The 19,376-nt window shown below is 42.6% G+C and overlaps 1 protein-coding gene across 2 annotated transcripts in view; it reads left to right on the top strand.

Moving 5' to 3' along the window:
• The window catches only part of LOC129711199 (putative leucine-rich repeat-containing protein DDB_G0290503), a 34,138-nt gene extending 15,568 nt beyond the window's left edge, over positions 1-18,570 (top strand). For both annotated transcript variants that reach the window (XM_055658683.1, XM_055658675.1), the window contains exons 6-9: positions 2,062-2,139; positions 4,248-4,304; positions 10,497-10,556; positions 18,205-18,570. In XM_055658683.1, coding sequence (XP_055514658.1) covers positions 2,062-2,139; positions 4,248-4,304; positions 10,497-10,556; positions 18,205-18,327 — 318 coding nt within the window. In that variant the 3' untranslated portion in view covers positions 18,328-18,570. The remainder of the gene's footprint in view (positions 1-2,061; positions 2,140-4,247; positions 4,305-10,496; positions 10,557-18,204) is intronic.
• The last annotated feature ends 806 nt before the right edge of the window (positions 18,571-19,376 follow it).

Here is a 19,376-nt window from a genome sequence, read left to right as displayed (position 1 = left end):
TGGGACTGTGATTCCCTTACTTATCTCTGTTGCCCTTCTTGAATGAAGATACCACATTTGAGAGCTGTATAAAATCATGAGAAGAATAGATCAGGTAGATGAATAGAGGACCAGAGGACATAGGTTTAAGGTGAAGGGGGAAAGATTTAATAGGAGTCTGAGGGGCAACTTTTTCACATAAAGGGTGGTAGGTGTAAGGAACAAGCTGCCATAGGGGGTAGTTGAGGAAGGGACTATCCCAATGTTTAAGAAGCAGTTAGACAGGTACATAGATAGGACAGGTTTTGAGGGATATGGACCAAACCTGGGCAGGTGGGACTCGTGTAGCTGGGACAGATTGACCAGTGTGGGCAATTTGGACAGAAGGGCCAATACCTGTTTCCACACTGTATCACTCTATGACTCTATTTACTATCCTCCAATCACCTCACCTATGGCTTAAAAAATTGTGTCAGGGCTTCAACAATCTCTACCCTTGCCTCCCTAGTATTTTCTAGAATGTATTCATTCTTATTTAATTTATGAGAAGCATTCATTTAAGATTCATTTAGGTTATCCTATTTTGCTTAACCCAACTCTTCCCCTTATGCCCCTGTCCCACTTAGGAAACCTGAACGGAAACCTCTGTAGACTTTGCGCCACACCCAAGGTTTCCGTGCGGTTCCCGGAGGTTTTTGTCAGCCTCCCTACCTGCTTCCACTACCTGCAACCTCCGGCAACCACCTGCAACCTCCGGGAACCGCACGGAAACCTTGGGTGGGGCGCAAAGTCTCCAGAGAACTTGCTGAGCATTTGGTGATGTGAAGGAAAAAATGCTATGTGATGAGAGTTAACAGCATTGACAGCATTATCCCCATCCACAACTAATACTGTTTAATTATTTAAAGGTGGTAGATTGGTGCAGCAGTGAGCTTCTTCCTTACAGTGCCAGAGACCCAGCTTCAATCCAGACTATTGGTGCTGGCCGAAGGGAGTTTGTGCATTCTCCCAGTGACCACGTGAGATTTCTCCGGGTGCTCCGGTTTCCTCCCACATTTCAAAGACGTGTAGGTTTCTAGGTTAATTGGCTTCTGTAAATTGTCCCTAGTGTGTAGGATAGAACTAGTGTACGGGTGATCGCTGGTCGTCCTGGACTCAGTGGGCCGAAGGGCCTGCCTCCACACTGTATCTCTAAATTAAACTAAATTTATATTATTGGTGTGCGCGGGAGTTTGCTCCGTGCATTTGGTTTCCATGCATTTTCCATTACTGCATTACTTCCATTACAGCAGCTCAAAGATATTTAATTGATTTTACTTCAAATATACTTAGTTTATATTCTAAATTTGCTTTACACTGAGATAACGTGGAAGCTGTCACTTGTTGTCTCAGTGTAATTTTGCCTTAAAAACTGACTGTTTATGCTATGTCACAGGATACTGTTAGTGTAACTAGTGTGGCCGCAGATTAGCAACAACAGGATTAGGCAATTGAAAGCTTTGGCTGGGGCTAAACACGCTTGGAAATCTGGTCATTAAGGCTTGAAACACATTTTTAAAGTGAGAATGTAGGAGGATCTACTGAATCCTATGACAGAAAGTAAAGAGCAAACGACATTTAGCTGAGCCAGACATCTAGTGTCACGTTTATTCTAGAAGCCCCTTTTACCTACATTCTCACCAATCATAACTCGTGTGCGGATAAGGCCAATTAGTGCATCTGACCTTGGAGTTGTCATTGAGTTCTTGTGGCTGAACCTTCTCGTGAGGCTGCTGGTGAATCGTCAGGGGTGACAGGCTGTATGCAAAACCAACGTGGGCATGAAGGCGCCACAGGAAGTTTACAGAATGTTATCATGACTCCTGTGGGGGCACTTTTGAGGATTATTGAATCAACGATATTTCACTAGTTGGATTATTTTGGTTAAATTTCAGAAATAAATGTCAGCTTCCAATGTACTCCCACCTGTCCCAGAATTCTTTACATATCATAGGCAAGTCTAAATATAATTTGTAACTCCTTGCACTACAAATTATAAACAAGATTACTATTATGTAAATCGTTCACTTTTTTTCTTTTTAGATGTCTGAAATTAGCAAGAAGCTGTTCTTGTGGGAAAGTAATTATTCAAAACACCAAAATGATATAGCTAAAGTGGAGGTAAGTACACATTGTCTTTTGTGCACATATCATCCCATTCCTATATGCAGCAAGATTTGGTCAGCAGAGAAATAAGACCCTACAGATGCTGGAATCTTGAGTTTAAAAAGAAGCTCTATAGTGCTGGGGAGCTCAGCAGGCCAGACAGCATCTGTGGAGGGAATGAACAGCTGATGTTTTGGGTCTGAACTCCTTCAGTGATGGAGTAAAGTAGTGAATACTAGTAAAGATAGGTGGGGACAAATGGTGGGGCAAGAAATGGCAAGTGATTCAGATGGTGGATTCAGATGGGGAGAGATGATTGGCAGATGGGTGGAGAGAATATCAAAAGCTGGAGGTGAAGTGGAGAAAAACCTGTGTAAATGTGGAACCTGATAATGAACATGTGGAGAGAAGTGAAAAAGTAGCAGACATGGAGGCGGGTGCGAGAAGTAGCAGAGGTGGGTGGATGACTGTATGGAGGAAAGGATCTACAGTAGGTGACAGGCACAGGGGGAATAGAAAGATAGGTCTTGCATGTGGGGAAGTGGCAGGGTAGAAAAGTAAGGTGGTAGGAGAATTCAATATTTATGCCATCAGGTTTAGTTTAGAGATATAGCACAGAAACAGGCTCTTCGGCCCACTGAGTCCGTGCCGACCACTGTCTCCATTACTATCCTACACACTAGGGACATTTTACAGAAGCCAATTAACCTACAAACTTGCAGGACTTTGAACCACCCAGAAAAAACCCTTGTGGTCACAGAGAAAACATACAAACTCCACACAGTCAGCACCCACAGTCAGGATCGAACCCGAGTCCCTGGTGCTGTAAGGCAGCAACTCTACCGCTGCACCATTGTGCTACCCCGAGGCTCATTGCACTTGGTTTATCGGTTACCCTAGTGCAATATGAGGTCCTGTTCTTCCAGTTTGCGTGTGACTTCACTCTAGCAGAGAGGGAGGGCGAAGGTGAAAATGGGGATGAGAAGGGAAGGGAATGGCTCACAACTGGGAGTTCGAGGTGGGACTGTGGGGAAAAAATATAAATAAACATAAAATAAATACCATATTTTGTTCAATTTTTAACTCTAATTTCTTGACGCCTGTGTACATAATGTAATCTTAGCGCAGTAGGTTTATTATGCTCACTATCAGCTTTTTCAAGTTTTCCTTATTATTTGCACTCAAGATGTCTGAAAAAGGGACAACATATTTAAGCACAGTTGTAAACCTAAATGCCCATTGTAATTTGCTGTGATTGTAATTATTTGGTAAAACTATTATTCATATTTGATATGTATTTAAAAGTGTATGTCTCCATTCAAACTTAAGACTTGCAGGTGATAAGCATCTGCAATTGCTTATGTTTCCAAATGCAGCTTCTGGCCGCTTAAGTGTTTTGCTTTGGAAACTGACAAGGGAATCTCTTATTTTATTCTTTGTTGTGAATCAGCAGCTATGGTACTATCATAATTGTTGAGAGAAAAATCTCACATAGGAAAGCATCTCCAGTTATAACATGGGATTCAATGGGAAATTGGTTTTCATGTTATGAAAAATCACGATTTGTACGTTTTTCTAGCACAATCCTTCTGTAATGTGGGTGTCACCTGTAGCATCCACAACAATTAGCCCAATTGATGTGCACCCATCTAGCTCCATGAACATTCACTCTTTCAACCATGTTGCTAACCGTATGCTTTCATAAAATGCTTTCACTTACTCACCAAGGTTTCTTCAATGACATTTCCCAAATCTGTGACTTTTCCCACATGAAAAGAGATCAGTAGCAGGCTCATGGGGATGCCAGTACCCGTAAACTGCCCTTGAAACCCCTCATCATTGCTGTGTTTAAATTGTGATGCACCCAACCCAACAGTTCTGTGGTAACTCTTTTACCACAAAGGACTGCAATAGGCAGGAATATAACTTTTTTAAAAGGCCATTAAGGATGAGAACTCGATTTTCTATATATGAATGCAACTTGGAATCTAGTCTCAAGCATAACTCCAGTCCTCTTAATGTATGGAACCCTCTCTAAAATAAAATCATGGTCACAGCCATTCTCAATTAGGAGGATTAAAAGATACCAAATGCCATTTGACAACTGAAATCTTTATGTGTAGATGGAACTCCAGGATGTGGAACAAGACATTGAATCAAAGGATCACAGAATTGGGGAGGTAAGAGTATATAGTGACATTGTTAGAGTTTTGAGTAGTTTCACTTAACAGTAGAGCAGTCTCACTTATTCTCAGTAAGGGGGGATTAAGGTCTTTAAAATGATGAGAGGGATAGACAGAGTTGAATTTTCCCTTTGAGAATAGGGAAGATTCATATTTTCAGAATTAACAGAATTAGGGGTAACATGAGGGGGAACTTCTTTACTTAGAGAGTGGTAGCGGTGTGGAATGAGCTTCCAGTGGAAGTGGTGGAGGCAGGTTCGTTGGTATCATTTAAAAATAAATTGGATAGGCATATGGATGAGAAGGGAATGGAGGGTTATGGTAAGAGTGCAGGCAGGTGGGACTAAGGGAAAAAAAGTTGTTCGGCACGGACTTGTAGGGCCGAGATGGCCTGTTTCCGTGCTGTAATTGTTATATGTTATATGTTATTTATATTTAAAGCTAATAATTAAACTTTCCTGGTTTATAGTGATTCTTGAATCAATGTATGATTTATTATTATATTGTAGTTTAATAGAGGGATGGGAGATTGCAGCACTCACATGGTCCACCCTGTTTCGACTAATATAATCAATCTGACGTGCACAAACAAATAGATCAAATAGAACAAGTTGACCTACAACTTTAAGCTGTGCACGACATGTACAAGAAGAAGAAGTTTAATAGAGGTTACTGTGAATATCCTCTGCTCCTCTGCAAAGGCTGCTTTGATTCTTTACAACAATAACTACATTTCATAATGTTCTATGAATGTAAAGTGGTTTGACACCATAGAATTTCTCATCTTTATGTAGGTCAGTACGAGGTCAGTTTCAGTTTAGCTGAAAGCAGGAGAGCGGGGCAGTTAAAAAGGCAACAGTGAACAAGATCAGTTTTAGTTAAGCATCCTGGAGTGGGTACATAAAAAACAGGCAGGCCTGTTGGGAGCGACAGTGTTGGGAGCGACAGTGTTGGGAGCGACAGTGTTGGGAGTGACAGTGTTGGGAGTGACTGTGTTGGGAGTGACTGTGTTGAGGTGGTCATTTATGAAGAGAAGGGGCTGAGGGTTTGGCACAAAAGGCTTTGGCAAAGAGGGCGACAGCGAGATGAGGCATAATCTATTTTTCTTTCTTAAATCTTTCTTTGCTTAGTGCAGTAGAGATGGCAGCTAGGGCAATGGTATGCTCCTCCTGCAGGATGTGGGAAGCTGGTGAGACTTTGAGTGTCCCTGCGGATAACACCTGTTGGAGATGCATCCAACGGTAGTTCCCGATGTTTGGGGACAGTTTAAGAATAAGGAGTAAGCCATTTAGAAGGGAGATGAGGAAACACTTTTTCACACAGAGAGTTGTGAGTCTGTGAAATTCTCTGCCTCAGAGGGCGGTGGAGGCAGGTTCTCTGGATACTTTCAAGAGAGAGCTAGATAGGGCTCTTAAAGATAACGGAGTCAGGGGATATGGGGAGAAGGCAGGAATGGGGTACTGAGTGTGGATGAACAGCCATGATCACATTGAATGGCGGGTGCTGGCTCGAAGGGCCGAATGGCCTACTCCTGCACCTGTTGTCTATTGTCTTTTAAGACTGCCGGGGAACTGAAGCAGCAGCTGGATGACCAAGGGTTATCTGAGAGACTGAGGATGTCACAGATTGGAGTTGTGGAGATGGCAATGCCTAGGTTAAAGGCAGAAAGTGACCACCAGGAAATGGAATGGACAAAGAGTGTAACAGTCCACTGTGGCCATACTCCTCGCCAACAGTATGCCCCTTTGGATTGTATTGGAGGGGAGGGTTGCAACAGCATTCAGGTCAGTTGGGTTATGCCTGCCTCTGAGGCACAGCAGAGAAGGGTAAAGTTGGGCAGAGTGGAAGTGATATGAGATTCATTAGTTAGGACAGGGGTAGGCAACCTATGGCCTCCGCGTAGCCCAAAATCACCCGGCCCGCAGGCGTATTTTTTTTCCTGTAGTCTTCCGGCCCGCAGAGTTCCTTCATCTCTGGTACCTCCTGGGCCCGAGGCGCGGTGATGCAAAGAGGCCTGCGCTGGCAGCTGCAATTGCGGAGTAGGCAAGCGCCCGAATGGGGCTGAGCGCCCAAGCGGGGCCGAGTGGCGAGCTCTGGCTGCACCGCATCCTGCGCAAAGCAGCTGGCATGTGTCTGGGCTTCACTGTCAGGATCGGGTTGTCAATAGGCCGGGGACGAGTGAGTATGACAAAGACAAGGCAATGGTCCGTAGGTACGCCAAGCTCATGAGTGCCCTTAACTAGGGGCCAGAGCTCTGGGTGGCATCCTCGAAGGGGCGGGATCTATTTGAACACGTGGTAGATGTGGCCCGCCATCCGCTCACAAACATGCGTCCTGGCCCCTATGCAGAACAAAGTTGCTGAACCCTGAGTTAGGAGGACAGGCAGGAAATTCTGTGGCAGCAAATAAGACTTCAAGATGGCGTATTGCATTCCAGGGGGGCCAGGGTCAGGATGTCTCTGAGCGGCAACAGAATATTCTCAAGGAGGAGGGGAGAAGCCAGAAATGATTGTACATCTTGCCACAAATTATATGGGTAGGATAAAGGATGTGATCTTGCAGAGTGGATACAGGGAGTTAGGCAAAAGGTTAAAAAGCAGGACCTTGAGGGTAGCAATCTCCTAATTGCTCCCAGTACCAAGTGTTAGTGAGGGTAGGAACATGAAGATAGCACAAATGAATGCATGGCCGGGGAGTTGCTGCAGGGGACGGGGATTTGAATTTTTGAGCCATTGGGATCACTTATGAGACTGAAGTGACTTGCCCAAGAGGGATGGTCTGCACCTGAATTGGAAGGCAACCAATATCATAGTCAGCAGGTTTACTAGTGCTACTTGGGATGGTTTGAACCAGATCATGGTAAAGAGGCAGGATCCAATGCACGAGTAAGGTAGGTGAGAGGCTGGAAGGTGATGAAAGCAAGTTCAGTAGACAGGATGGGCAGAAGGACGGTTGGAGTAAATTGCATTTATTTTAATGTGAGAGGCCTGACGGACAAGGTAAATGAACTCTGGCTGTTTATAGATAAGTGCGACTGGGACATTTTTACGTGTTACGGAAACCTGGCTTAGGGTGGGATAGGACAGGCAGCTAACTGTTCCAGTGTACAGTTGCTTCAGGTGAGATAGAGGTGGGAGTCAAAGAGAAGACGGGAGTTGTTTTATTGATTGAGAAGAAATTCATAGCAGTAGTCCAAAATGACATAACTGATGGTTTGTCCAGTGTGGCTATATGGGTGGAGCTGAGAAATAAAAGTGGATGATCACCTTGATGGGAGTGTACTGTAAGCCCCAGAATGATCAACGGGACTTAGAAGAACAAATATACCAAGAGATTACAGACAGCTGGTAGATTACTAGGGTTAGACAGGATGAAATTTGTTAACTGCAATTTCCTGACCTAACCCATGTTGCCTTATTTGTATGGTATGAATCAAGGGGTTTGAGCTGAAGTATGGACACCTCGGTAAATACTAACTGTTTCAACAAATTCCTGTAGAAACTTTGGTGGAATGTGGGGAGAAGCAGAGAGTTGCTCTGTCAAAATTTGCAATAGTTAGTCATTGCACCCAAGTTCACACACTTGGAAACACAATGTGACATATTCTCCTGTCTGTGACACCACAGAAAGGGTATCAAGATCCACTTGCAACTTGAATGCAACATCTAAGACTCCAGTGCAGCGCTGATGAAGAATGTAGGGGATCCCAGTACATTATTTCAAAGAAGACCAAATGTTATTTATAGTGGCTGAAAAAAAAGCAAAGTTATTCCATGAAATTCCTGACCATTTCTATTTGTAAAATCTTACAACATGCAAATTTACTGCTATATTATCTATTTGCTATTGTGACTAAAATATTTCAAAAGTACATATTTGGCTATGACATTTTGATTCATACTAGTAGGGATGTGAAAGATATGATATTCTTTGAACTAATTTTTATTGTTTTAATCAACCTTCAATTTGTTAATCTTAAAGTTACAAAGTAAAATTATTAATGCAACATACTTAAAAAAACGTTGACTTTATAAATTGTAATCTGATTGTGCTGACTCAAGATAATTTGTTCTGGGATTGGCAAATGAGTTTAAGTCATCACAGGGGACCAAATATTTATAAAAACACTAGACTAAGTGGGACCCGTTGGGTCCCATGTTCACACGGGAGGGCGAGTCCCCCGACGCAATATTCCACTTCTCCACCAATTCCAATATTGGTGGCCAGTGGGGGGGCTTTCTGGAGTGCTGGTATGGGTTCGTGGGGTGGCAGCTCAGTCCCTCAAGCCTGATCTGCTGGCAGCTCACTCACGGCTGGTGGGCTGGCAGTTGACTCAAGACTATTCCTTGAAATTCCATTTCAAGCAGGGTGCAAGGCCACCAAATTCAAATCCATGTTCCTACCATTTCAAGCAGGGTGCAGGGCCACCAAATCCAAGTGCAGTTTCTTACCACTATGAGCAGGATGCAAGCCACTATTTGCAGTAAGTAGCGCTTTTCAACTTCAAGCCAAAGCACCCAAGCCATCATTTGCAGTAAGTAGTGCCTTTCAACTTCAAGCCAAAGCACCCAAGCCATCATTTGCAGTAAGTAGTGCCTTTCAACTTCAAGCCAAAGCACCCAAGCCACCATTTGCAGTAAGTAGTGCCATTCAACTTCAAGTCAAAGCACCCAAGACACCATTTGCAGTAAGTAGTGCCTTCAACTTCAACAATGCACCCGCCACCATTTGCAGTAAGTAATGCCTTTCAACTTCAAGCCAAAGCTCCCAAGCCACCATTTGCAGGCAGTGCCTTTTTACTTCAAACAAACCATATTTTCATTTTCAAACCACATTAAGGGGACTCACAGTCGTGAAGACATTTGTTCAGTGTTATTCAGAGCTTAGAGAGACGTGGCCCTTGGCTTCATCCATCTTTCAGAGACTGAATGAGGCACACCACTTCCTCATTTTATCGTCCCTCACCCTCCCTCCAGCAGGGGCAGCAGAGAAAAAGCACCGAAGCCACCATTTGCAGTAAGTAGTGCCTTTCAATTTCAAGCCAATACACCCACACCACCATTTGCAGTAAGTAGTGCCTTTCAAGCCAAAGCACCCAAGCCACCATTTGCAGTAAGTAGTGCCTGTCAACTTCAAGCCAAAGCACCCACCCCCATTTGCAGTAAGTAGTGCCTTTCAACTTCAACTTCCCAAGCCACCATTTGCAGTAAGTAGTGCCTTTCAACTTCAAGCCAAAGCTCCCAAGCCACCATTTGCAGTAAGTAGTGCTTTCAACTTCAAGCCAAAGCACCTAAGCCACCATTTGCAGTAAGTAGTGCCTTTCAACTTCAAGCAAAACACCCAAGCCACCATTTGCAGTAAGTAGTGCCTTTCAACTTCAAGCCAAAGCAGCCAAGCTACTATTTGCAGTAAGTAGTGCCTTTCAACGTCATGCAAAGTACCCAAACCACCATTTGCAGTAAGTAGTGCTTTTCAACTTCAAGCCAAAGCACCCAAGCCACCATTTGCAGTAAGTAGTGCCTTTCAACTTCAAGCAAAAGCACCCAAGCCACCATTTGCAGTAAGTAGTGCCTTTCAACTTCAAGCAAAAGGCAGCCAAGCCACCATTTGCAGTAAGTAGGGTCCTTTCAACTTCAAGCCAAAGCTCCCAAGCCACCATTTGCAGGCAGTAGTGCATTTCAACTTCAAACCAAAGCTCCCAAGCCATCATTTGCAGTAAGTAGTGCCTTTCAACTTCAAGCCAAAGCATCCAAACAACCATTTACAGGCAGTGCCTTTTTACTTCAAACAAACCACTAAGGGGACTCACAGTTGTGTAGACGTTTGTTCAGTGTTATTCAGAGCTCAGAGAGACAAGACTGTGTGCCTCATTCAGTCTTGCAGAGACTGAATGAGGCACACCACTTCCTGGTTTTATAGTCCATCCCCCTCCCTCCAGCAGGGGCAGCAGGGAGAATGGTGATTTTTTTAAAAACATTAATATCTCTCTGATTTGTCATTGATGGGAAAAATCCTCCGCACCTATAAGGCGGAGTGGGGCTCTAAGCGAGGTGGCCAAAAATGACAGCTGTAGGTGGCGGCGTTCTGTCAGAAATTGCAGCACATTAGGCCAAAAGCGGTCAAGATCAGAGTTTTAGTAATATAGATGGAGATTTTGCAAAATTTAGAAATTTGTGGATTTGTTTTCAGCTAAACCATACTATTGAAGCTTTGTGGATAACAGCAGATGAACTGGCAGATAGAAAAGTGGTAAGCATTTAAAAATTATGCTCATAAAATATGAGAATTATTGCATGAAAAATAATCCTTGTTGAGTGTGTATTGTGGTAAAGATAATAATTACTATTACAATCAAATGTTTGTGACTAAAGTTGAATCTGGCAATATGTGTTTGATTGAACCTGAGATATACCCAGAGAACTTCTTGATAGGATGAAATGCAATTGTGGTTTTCACTTCTTAATTTACTGTGACTGTGTTACCTGTTTTTTGAACTGAACAATAAAGCCTATTTTCTGTTAAATACGAATGCTAATAAACTGATAAGCCATATGTTATACAGTAGACATTAAAACAGCAATCAGCTCTATCTGCAAAGAGGAATTTCAGACTATCGGGTGAAACATTAACGTAAAAATGGTGTGATATGATCTCGGGGACCTGGGTTGGGTTCCTGTTCAAAAGTCTGCTGCTTTGCACTCACAATAGTTTAAGCAATGGTTATTGTACAACCCAGCTATTCTTTAACCTTGCATTTTACATCTTGCCCCTTACTCACAGTTTAGAATGGACCCAAAAGTGAGCAAGGTATAAATCACTTCTCTGAATGGCTGAAGGTGATCCTGAATTACTAAATAGTATTTCAAATATGTTAGAAATGAACAGGATAGGGTTCAGTAATTGGCAAGAATGGGACTAGGGAACTCCCTGACCTTTAAAGCTAGCCTTCATTTTGTATCCCAGACTTGCATTTCTCCAGGGAATTGGAGAAAGATGCCATATGGAAGAATGGTCTTCATTTTGGATGGCAAATTGGTTTTATAGATGTGATGTTGTGCTGTTCCATCATTGAGTAATTGCAAAAGGCCCAACCGTTTTTAATATCAGTGCCCATGGGTCAGGTTTGTGTCCCTGTGGGTATATCATTTCACTGCTAATTTAAATGCTGTGCTAATGCACAACAGCCAAATGATGATTTATTCAGTGGTGCAGCTGGCAGAGCTGATTCCTCATAACTCCTGCAACCCAGGTTCCGTGATAGGAGTCTGAAGTAGGGTCCCAACCAGAACCATTGCCTACCCATGTCATCTGGAGATACTGCCTGACCGGCTGAGTTACTCCATCATTTTGTGTTCAACCCAGGTTCAGTCTTGGCCTCCTATGTGTGGAGTGCATATATTTTCCCTGTGCCTGCATGGGTTCCCCCTGGATCCTCAAACTCCCTCCCATATCCCAAAGACACGCAATCGTTTAATTAGCCATGGCAAGTTGCCTCTAGTGTGTAGTTGAGTTGTGGGAGTGTGGGAAGTATATGTTACAGGGAAAACTAATGGGGGAATGGGCTTGTTCTCAGATGGCATAGATATGATGTACCAAATGGCTTCCTTCTATGTTGGAAGGAATGTGAAATATGAATATTAATATGAAATCCTTCCCCCTATTCCCCTCGCTGTAACTCCAGCAGTTTACATTAATTCATAGTCAATATTGCAAAACTATTCAAACTATCGGCCTTTTTCACATTTTTATTTGTATATACTGGCTTCTGGGAAGAAGGTAGCAGAGGCAGCTGTTTCTCTTTCCCTGCTACATTGACAAGTGCAGCAAGGCTGCCTTTAGACTTTAGAGATACACCGTGGAAACAGACCCTTTGCTCCAACGAGTCCTCGCGGGGAAAATTAAAATGAATGGTCAATGGAACCTTTAGTGACCATATGCCAATATGTAGTTGAGTTCCACAGGACTCAGTGCCAGGTTATTGGCTTTCTGTGATTATTTGTTAATGACTTGCTTTTTAAATATAGGGATTATGATGAAGACATTTGTTCATGATACCAAGATTGGCTACTTGTTGAATGTGAGGAAGAATGTTCGAGTAAATGTGAATATAATAATAGACTGATCAAATGGCGGGGACATTTGCAAAGGCTACTGGGGAGACTTTAAACTAGAATGGTTGGGGCAAGGGACTCAAATAGAGAAAGCTAGTAGACAGAATGGGAGGCAGGAAGCAGAAAAGGGAAGCACTCGGCCACAAGAGGAGAAAGAAGAAAAAGGAAATAAACAGAGAATAAGAGGTGGGAGGTTTCTTAAATGTGCATATTTTAATGCTAGGAGCATTGTAAGATAGGTGGATGAGCTTAGAGTCTGGATAGGCACCTAGAAGTATGATGTTGTGGCGATCAGTGAAACATGGTTGCAGGAGGGCTGTGATTGGAAACCAAATATTCCACTATTTCGTAGCTTCAGGTGTGATAGAATAGGAGGGGCAAGAGGTGGAGGTGTTGCATTGCTAGTCAGGGAAGATATTACAGCAGTGCTTTGGCAGGATAGATTGGAGGGCTCATCTAGGGAGGCTATTTGGATGGAACTGAGAAGTGGGAAAGGTGTAGCAACACTTATAGGGGTGTATTATAGACCGCCAAATGGGGATCGAGAATTGGAAGAGCAAATATGTAAGGAGATAGCAGATATTAGTAATAAGCACAAAGTAGTGATTGTGGGAGATTTCAATTTTCCACACATAGACTGGGAAACACATTCTGTAAATGGGTTGGATGGTTTGGAGTTTGTAAAACATGTGCAGGATAGTTTTTTGCAGCAATACATAGAGGTACCTACTAGAGGAGGGGCAGTGTTGGGCCTCCTGTTAGGAAATGAGATGGGACAGGTGGCGGAGGTATGCGTTGGGGAGCACTTCAGGTCCAGTGATCACAATACCATTAGTTTCAATATAATTATGGAGAGGGTCAGAACTGGACCTAGGGTTGAGATTTTTGATTGGAGAAAGGCTAACTTTGATGCGATGCGAGATGATTTAAAAGGAGTGAAATGGGACATTTTGTTTTATGGGAAAGATGTAGAAGAGAAATGGAGGACATTTAAAGGGGAAATTTTAAGAGTACAGAATCTTTATGTTCCTGTTCGGTTGAAGGGAAACAGTAAAAATTGGAAAGAGCCCTGGTTTTCAAGGGAAATTGGACATCTTGTTAGGAAAAAGAGGATCTACAATAATTATAGGCAGCATGAAGTAAATGAGGTGCTTGAGGAGTATAAGGAATGTAAAAAGAATCTTAAGAAATACATTAGAAAAGCTAAAAGAAGACATGAGGTTGCTTTGGCAAGTAAGGTGAAAGTAAATCCAAAGGGTTTCTACAGCTATATTAATAGCAAAAGGATAACGAGGGATAAAATTGGTCCATTGGAGAGACAGAGTGGACAGCTATCTGCAGAGCCAAAAGAGATGGGGGAGATATTGAACAATTTATTTTCTTCGGTATTCACCAAGGAGAAGGATATTAAATTATGTGAGGTAAGGGAAACTAGTAGAGTAGCTATGGATACTATGAATTTCAAAGTAAAAGAAGTACTGACACTTTTGAAAAATATAAAACTGGATAAGTCTCCAGGTCCTGACAGGATATTCCCTAGGACATTGAGGGAAGTTAGTGTAGAAATAGCCGGGGCTATGACAGAAATATTTCAAATGTCATTAGAAACGGGAATAGTCCCCGAGGATTGGCGTACTGCGCATGTTGTTCCATTGTTTAAAAAGGGTTCTAAGAGTAAACCTAGCAATTATAGACCTGTTAGTTTGACTTCAGTGGTGGGCAAATTAATGGAAAAGATACCTAGAGATAATATATATAAGCATCTGGATAAACAGGGTCTGATTAGGAACAGTCGACATGGATTTGTGCCTGGAAGGTCATGTTTGACTAATCTTCGTGAATTCTTTTGAAGAGGTTACTAGGGAAATTGACGAGCGGAAAGCAGTGGATGTTGTCTATATGGACTTTAGTAAGGCCTTTGACAAGGTTCCTCATGGAAGATTGGTTAAAAAGGTTCAACTGTTGGGTATAAATGCAGGAGTAGCAAGATGGATTCAACAGTGGCTGAATGGGAGACGCCAGAGGGTAATGGTGGATGGCTGTTTGTTAGGTTGGAGGCAGGTGACTAGTGGGGTGCCTCGGGGATCTGTGTTGGGTCCTTTGTTGTTTGTCATGTACATCAATGATCTGCATGATGGTGTGGTAAATTGGATTAGTAAGTATGCAGATGATACCAAGATAGGGGGTGTTGTGGATAATGAAGAGGATTTCCAAAGTCTACAGAGTGATTTAGGCCATTTGGAAGAATGGGCTGAAAGATGGCAGATGGAGTTTAATGCTGATAAATGTGAGGTGCTACCCCTTGGGAGGACAAATCAAAATAGGACGTACATGTTAAATGGTAGGGAATTGTAGAATACAGTTGAACATAGGGATCTGGGAATAACTGTGCATAGTTCCTTGAAGGTGGAATCTCATATAGATAGGGTGGTAAAGAAAGCTTTTGGTATGCTAGCCTTTATAAATCAGAGCATTGAGTATAGAAGCTGGGATGTAATGTTTAAATTGTACAAGGCATTGGTGAGACCAAATCTGGAGTATGGTGTACAATTTTGGTCGCCCAATTATAGGAAGGATGTCAACAAAATAGAGAGAGTACAGAGGAGATTTACAAGAATGTTGCCTGGGTTTCAACAACTAAGTTACAGAGAAAGGTTGAATAAGTTAGGTCTTTATTCTCTGGAGCGCAGAAGGTTGAGGGGGGGACTGGATAGAGGTCTTTAAAATGATGAGAGGGATAGACAGAGTTGATGTGGACAAGCTTTTCCCTTTGAGAATAGGGAAGATTCAAACAAGAGGACATGACTTCAGAATTAAGGGACAGAAGTTTAGGGGTAATATGAGGGGGAACTTCTTTACTCAGAGAGTGGTAGTGGTGTGGAATGAGCTTCCAGTGGAAGTGGTGGAGGCAGGTTCGTTGGTATCATTTAAAAATAAATTGGATAGGCATATGGATGAGAAGGGAATGGAGGGTTATGGTATGAGTGCAGACAGGTGGGACTAAGGGAAAATAATTGTTCGGCACGGACTTGTAGTGCTGAGATGGCCTGTTTCCGTGCTGTAATTGTTATATGGTTATATGTTATATGGTTAAATGGGTGCAAAAGTGGCAAAAATAATCCATCCACACAAATATATATAAATGGGGAGGCAAATAAGATGAGATAATGCGCCAAACATATTTGAATGGCAAGAAGTTTAAAGCAACATCAGGAAAACTAATCTCTGAAGGTAATTAAGATGCCAAATGTGATCCTTGTCTTTATTGGAAAGACCTAGAATAAAAGGGCAGGGAGATCCGTAAGTAAGTTTATTGGCCAAGTATTCACATACAAGGAATTTGCCTTGATGCTCCGCCCACAAGTAACAACATGACATACAGTGACAGTTACCAATGACTCAGAAAACACTAAACATTAATAATAATAAAACATTAATGATAAAACACCATTGATCAAGCATGTGAACCAACAAAATACCAGATCAAAGGGAGGCTACAGATTTTTGGTTGTTGAGTAGAGCAACTACTCGTGGATAAAAACTGTTTTTATGTCTGGCTGTGGCAGCTTTGACAGTCCGGAGTCGCCTTCCAGAGGGAAGTGATTCAAAGAGTTTGTGGCCAGGTTAAGAGGGGTCAGAGATGATCTTGCCCGCTCGCTTCCTGGCCCTTGCAGTGTACAGTTCATCAATGGAGGGAAGGTTGCAGCCAATAATCTTTTCTGCTGATCGAACGATTCGCTGCAGCCTCCAGGTGTCATGCTTGGTGGCTGAACCAAACCAGACCATGATGGAGAAGGTGAGAACACACTCCACGATGGCCGTGTAGAATTGGACCATCATTGCCTATGGCATATTGTGCTTCCTCAGCTGCCGCAGGAAGTACATCTTCTGTTGTGCCTTTTTGACTGTGGAGTCGATGGTAGCCCCCCACTTAAGGTCCTTGGAGATGATGGTTCCCAGGAACTTAAAAGACTCCACAGATGTGATTGTGGTGTTGTTGATGGTGAGTGGGGTGAGGGGAGGGGGAGCTCTCCTAAAGTCTACAATCAATTCCACTGTCTTAAGATCATTGAGCTTTAGATTGGTGCTATGGCACCAGGACGCCAGATGTGACACTTCCCGTCTGTAGGCAGATTCCTCCCCATCCTAGATCAGGCCAATCAGGGTTGTGTCGTCCGCAAACTTGAGAAGCTTGACAGAGGTGTCTGTGGAGGTGCAGTTGTTGGTGTAGAGATAGTAGAGGAGAGGAGAACTGAGTTAAAGAACTGTGTAAAACATTATTTTCATCAAAGCTACAGTGCTATGTATAGTTCTGGATGATATAACACGGGGGAAAGTGTTGGTTTTAGACACGATGCAGAGGATGTTGTTGTGAGGGATGGAGAATTTTAGTGCTGAGGTAGAAAATAGGGACTCATTTCTAGTAGCAGTAATGTCAGCAAATGGGCAGCATAGAATATTAATTAATTGGTGGAAGTATTGGGGGGGGGGAGAGTGTTTCGCAAACAATACTTGCAATGAGCAGTGGTTGCTAGGAACTTGCTGTTTGAGAAGATGGTGGTAGCTCAAACCTTCACCACATTTTATATGTATCTCAATAAGCACTTGATAATAGCCTTAACTTAGTCTGTGGTTTAAGAAGTGGAAATTGGGAATTAATCCAAATCCATTTTTTCTAGTGCAGATATGATGCACTGGATTGTTGCTTCCTGTGGTAAATTTCTGTAAATTCTGCAATTGACTTCTGGAACTCACTGCCTGAAAAGAGAGTGGAGTCAGAATCCTCCCACATTTTTAACAAGTACCTAGATGGCACTTGATGAATTGTAGCATTCGAGCCAACAGTGCAATGTTGGGAATTAGGATTAGCCAAAATAATGCCTTTATTTGGATGTTGTAGGACAAGTGGCTATCTATGTAGCAAGCTTCTACAATTCATTATTCGCTGAACCATAGTTGATTGAATCAGTTACATTGAAAACATACCATTCAGGAAGACAATGCTACGCAAGGGAAAGCTGCACCTGCAAAAACATTAGCAAAAGGAGGTCGCGACAGTACTTTAGGTAGACATACACGTTATCGTGGCACTCCTTTGAAGAAGGTTGGGGCACTTATCTGGCCAACACTCATTCTGCATTCAACGTCATTATAACAGATAATAAGCTAATTACCACATTGCAATTGGTGCTGTTTGCTATGTTAAAAATCATTGCAAGTGATCTCACCTGAAAGCTTTCTCATGGATTGTAGTGATTTAGGACATGCTGAAAGGGACAAAAAAGGTGCAATATGTAACTCGCTGCTTCTTGAAGAGCTTTTGATATCCTAAAATAATAAAGAAAAATTCTGGCCGTTGTATCCCTTCAGTAAAATGTATTTACTCATGGTGCTTTATTCAGGTGCAAACCCAGTGCAGGTGGCACAATAGCACAGCTGGTCGAACTGCTGGCTCCTAAATCCAGTGACAAGGCCAAATCCTGCACTCCGATGCTGCCTGTGAGCTTGGACGCTACCCCTGTGGCTTAGTAGATTTTCTCTTGGTGGTCTGGTTTCTTGCTACATCCCAAAAATGTGCAGATTGGTAGGTTAATTGTAAAGCAGGCCTAGTGTATATAAGAGCCTGGTAGTCATTGTGGACTTGGTGAGCCAAATGGTCTGTTTCTGTGCTGGAATTCTCCATAAGTATAGCAATTTAGCTAATTCCATCTCATGGTTACTTTGATAGATAAGTTAGTACTTGATATCATGCTTTTCACAACAAATAAATCTTTTATTTTGTTAAGGAATTAAACGTGAAGATTGAAAGTCTACAAAATCAGTTGAAAGGCATGAAAAATCAGTGTAAGGAAAGAGACGAACAATTAGCAAAGACAGACAAAGCTGAAATCCCACCGTGTGTGTCCTGAAAGGAGCTAAAGGATTTTCTACTAAATCTCCATCAAAATGTTGGACTACTAGATGACAAAATCCATACCAACTGGTCACTGAGTTTTTATCAGTTTACCGAAATGTCCCATATTCTGAGTTAACAATGGAATGTTTTTAAAAAAAAAACAACTCCTGTTCCTGACTATTTTGAGTGACAGCTTGTGATTGAGATCTCAAGATGTTGCGGTTTGTTGAGTGACCACTATTAAACCATGACAGTCTTGATATTTTTGTGTTCTGCGTTTCATTGTGTTGTCAATGTGCAGGATCAGTCCCCTATCTAATCTCCATGTTTGTTAGATTAGAATTTAGAGATATGGCGTGGAAACAGGCCGTCAGCGCACCCAGTCTATCGATCACCCGTACACTAGTTCCATGTTCCCTCTCTTTCACGTCCTACACACTAGGGGCTACTTACAGCAGGCCATTAACCTACAGATCTGTGTGTCTTTGGAATGTGGGGGGAAACCTGAGTACCCGGTGAAAACCCACACTATCACAGGGAGAACGTACAAATTCCGCACAGACTACACCCATAGTCGGGATCGAACCTAAGTCTCTGGCACTCTCTGCTCTACCAGCTGCGCCACTGTGGAAGGAAAGATTTATGGGAGATATATAAAAAATAAACCATTTGCTCAATTGGAAAGCAATAGACTGTAAATGCTGGAAAACTGAAGTAAAAAGAGAAAATGCTGTTAGTCTTCAACAGGTCAGACAGCATCTGAGGGAGAAAGACAGTTTCAATCAATGACCCTTCATGAGAACAGGACAAATGAGAAAACATTTGTGTTTTAAGTTGTATCGAGGGGAAGGGGTGGAGAAAACAAAGGGGTGCCTATTTTAGGGCAGGGAGTGAGGTTGTTTCGGTGACATAATTAGTTCAAGTGTTATCAGTTTGTTGATCCACCGGGGTGGGGGGATTGTAATAAGTGGGAATGCTAGAACTGGCGAGCATATCAGTGGAGCTAGCATTTGTGGAGTGACTGAAACTGAGCTTGTGTTATGGTTGAATGTCCTTGCATCA

This window comes from Leucoraja erinacea, chromosome 2 (genome assembly GCF_028641065.1).
Source record: "Leucoraja erinacea ecotype New England chromosome 2, Leri_hhj_1, whole genome shotgun sequence".
In the NCBI taxonomy this organism is placed as follows: Eukaryota; Metazoa; Chordata; class Chondrichthyes; order Rajiformes; family Rajidae; genus Leucoraja; species Leucoraja erinaceus.
The sequence above is the reverse complement of the archived record's forward strand: the minus strand, read 5'-3'. Positions and strand labels throughout refer to the sequence as shown.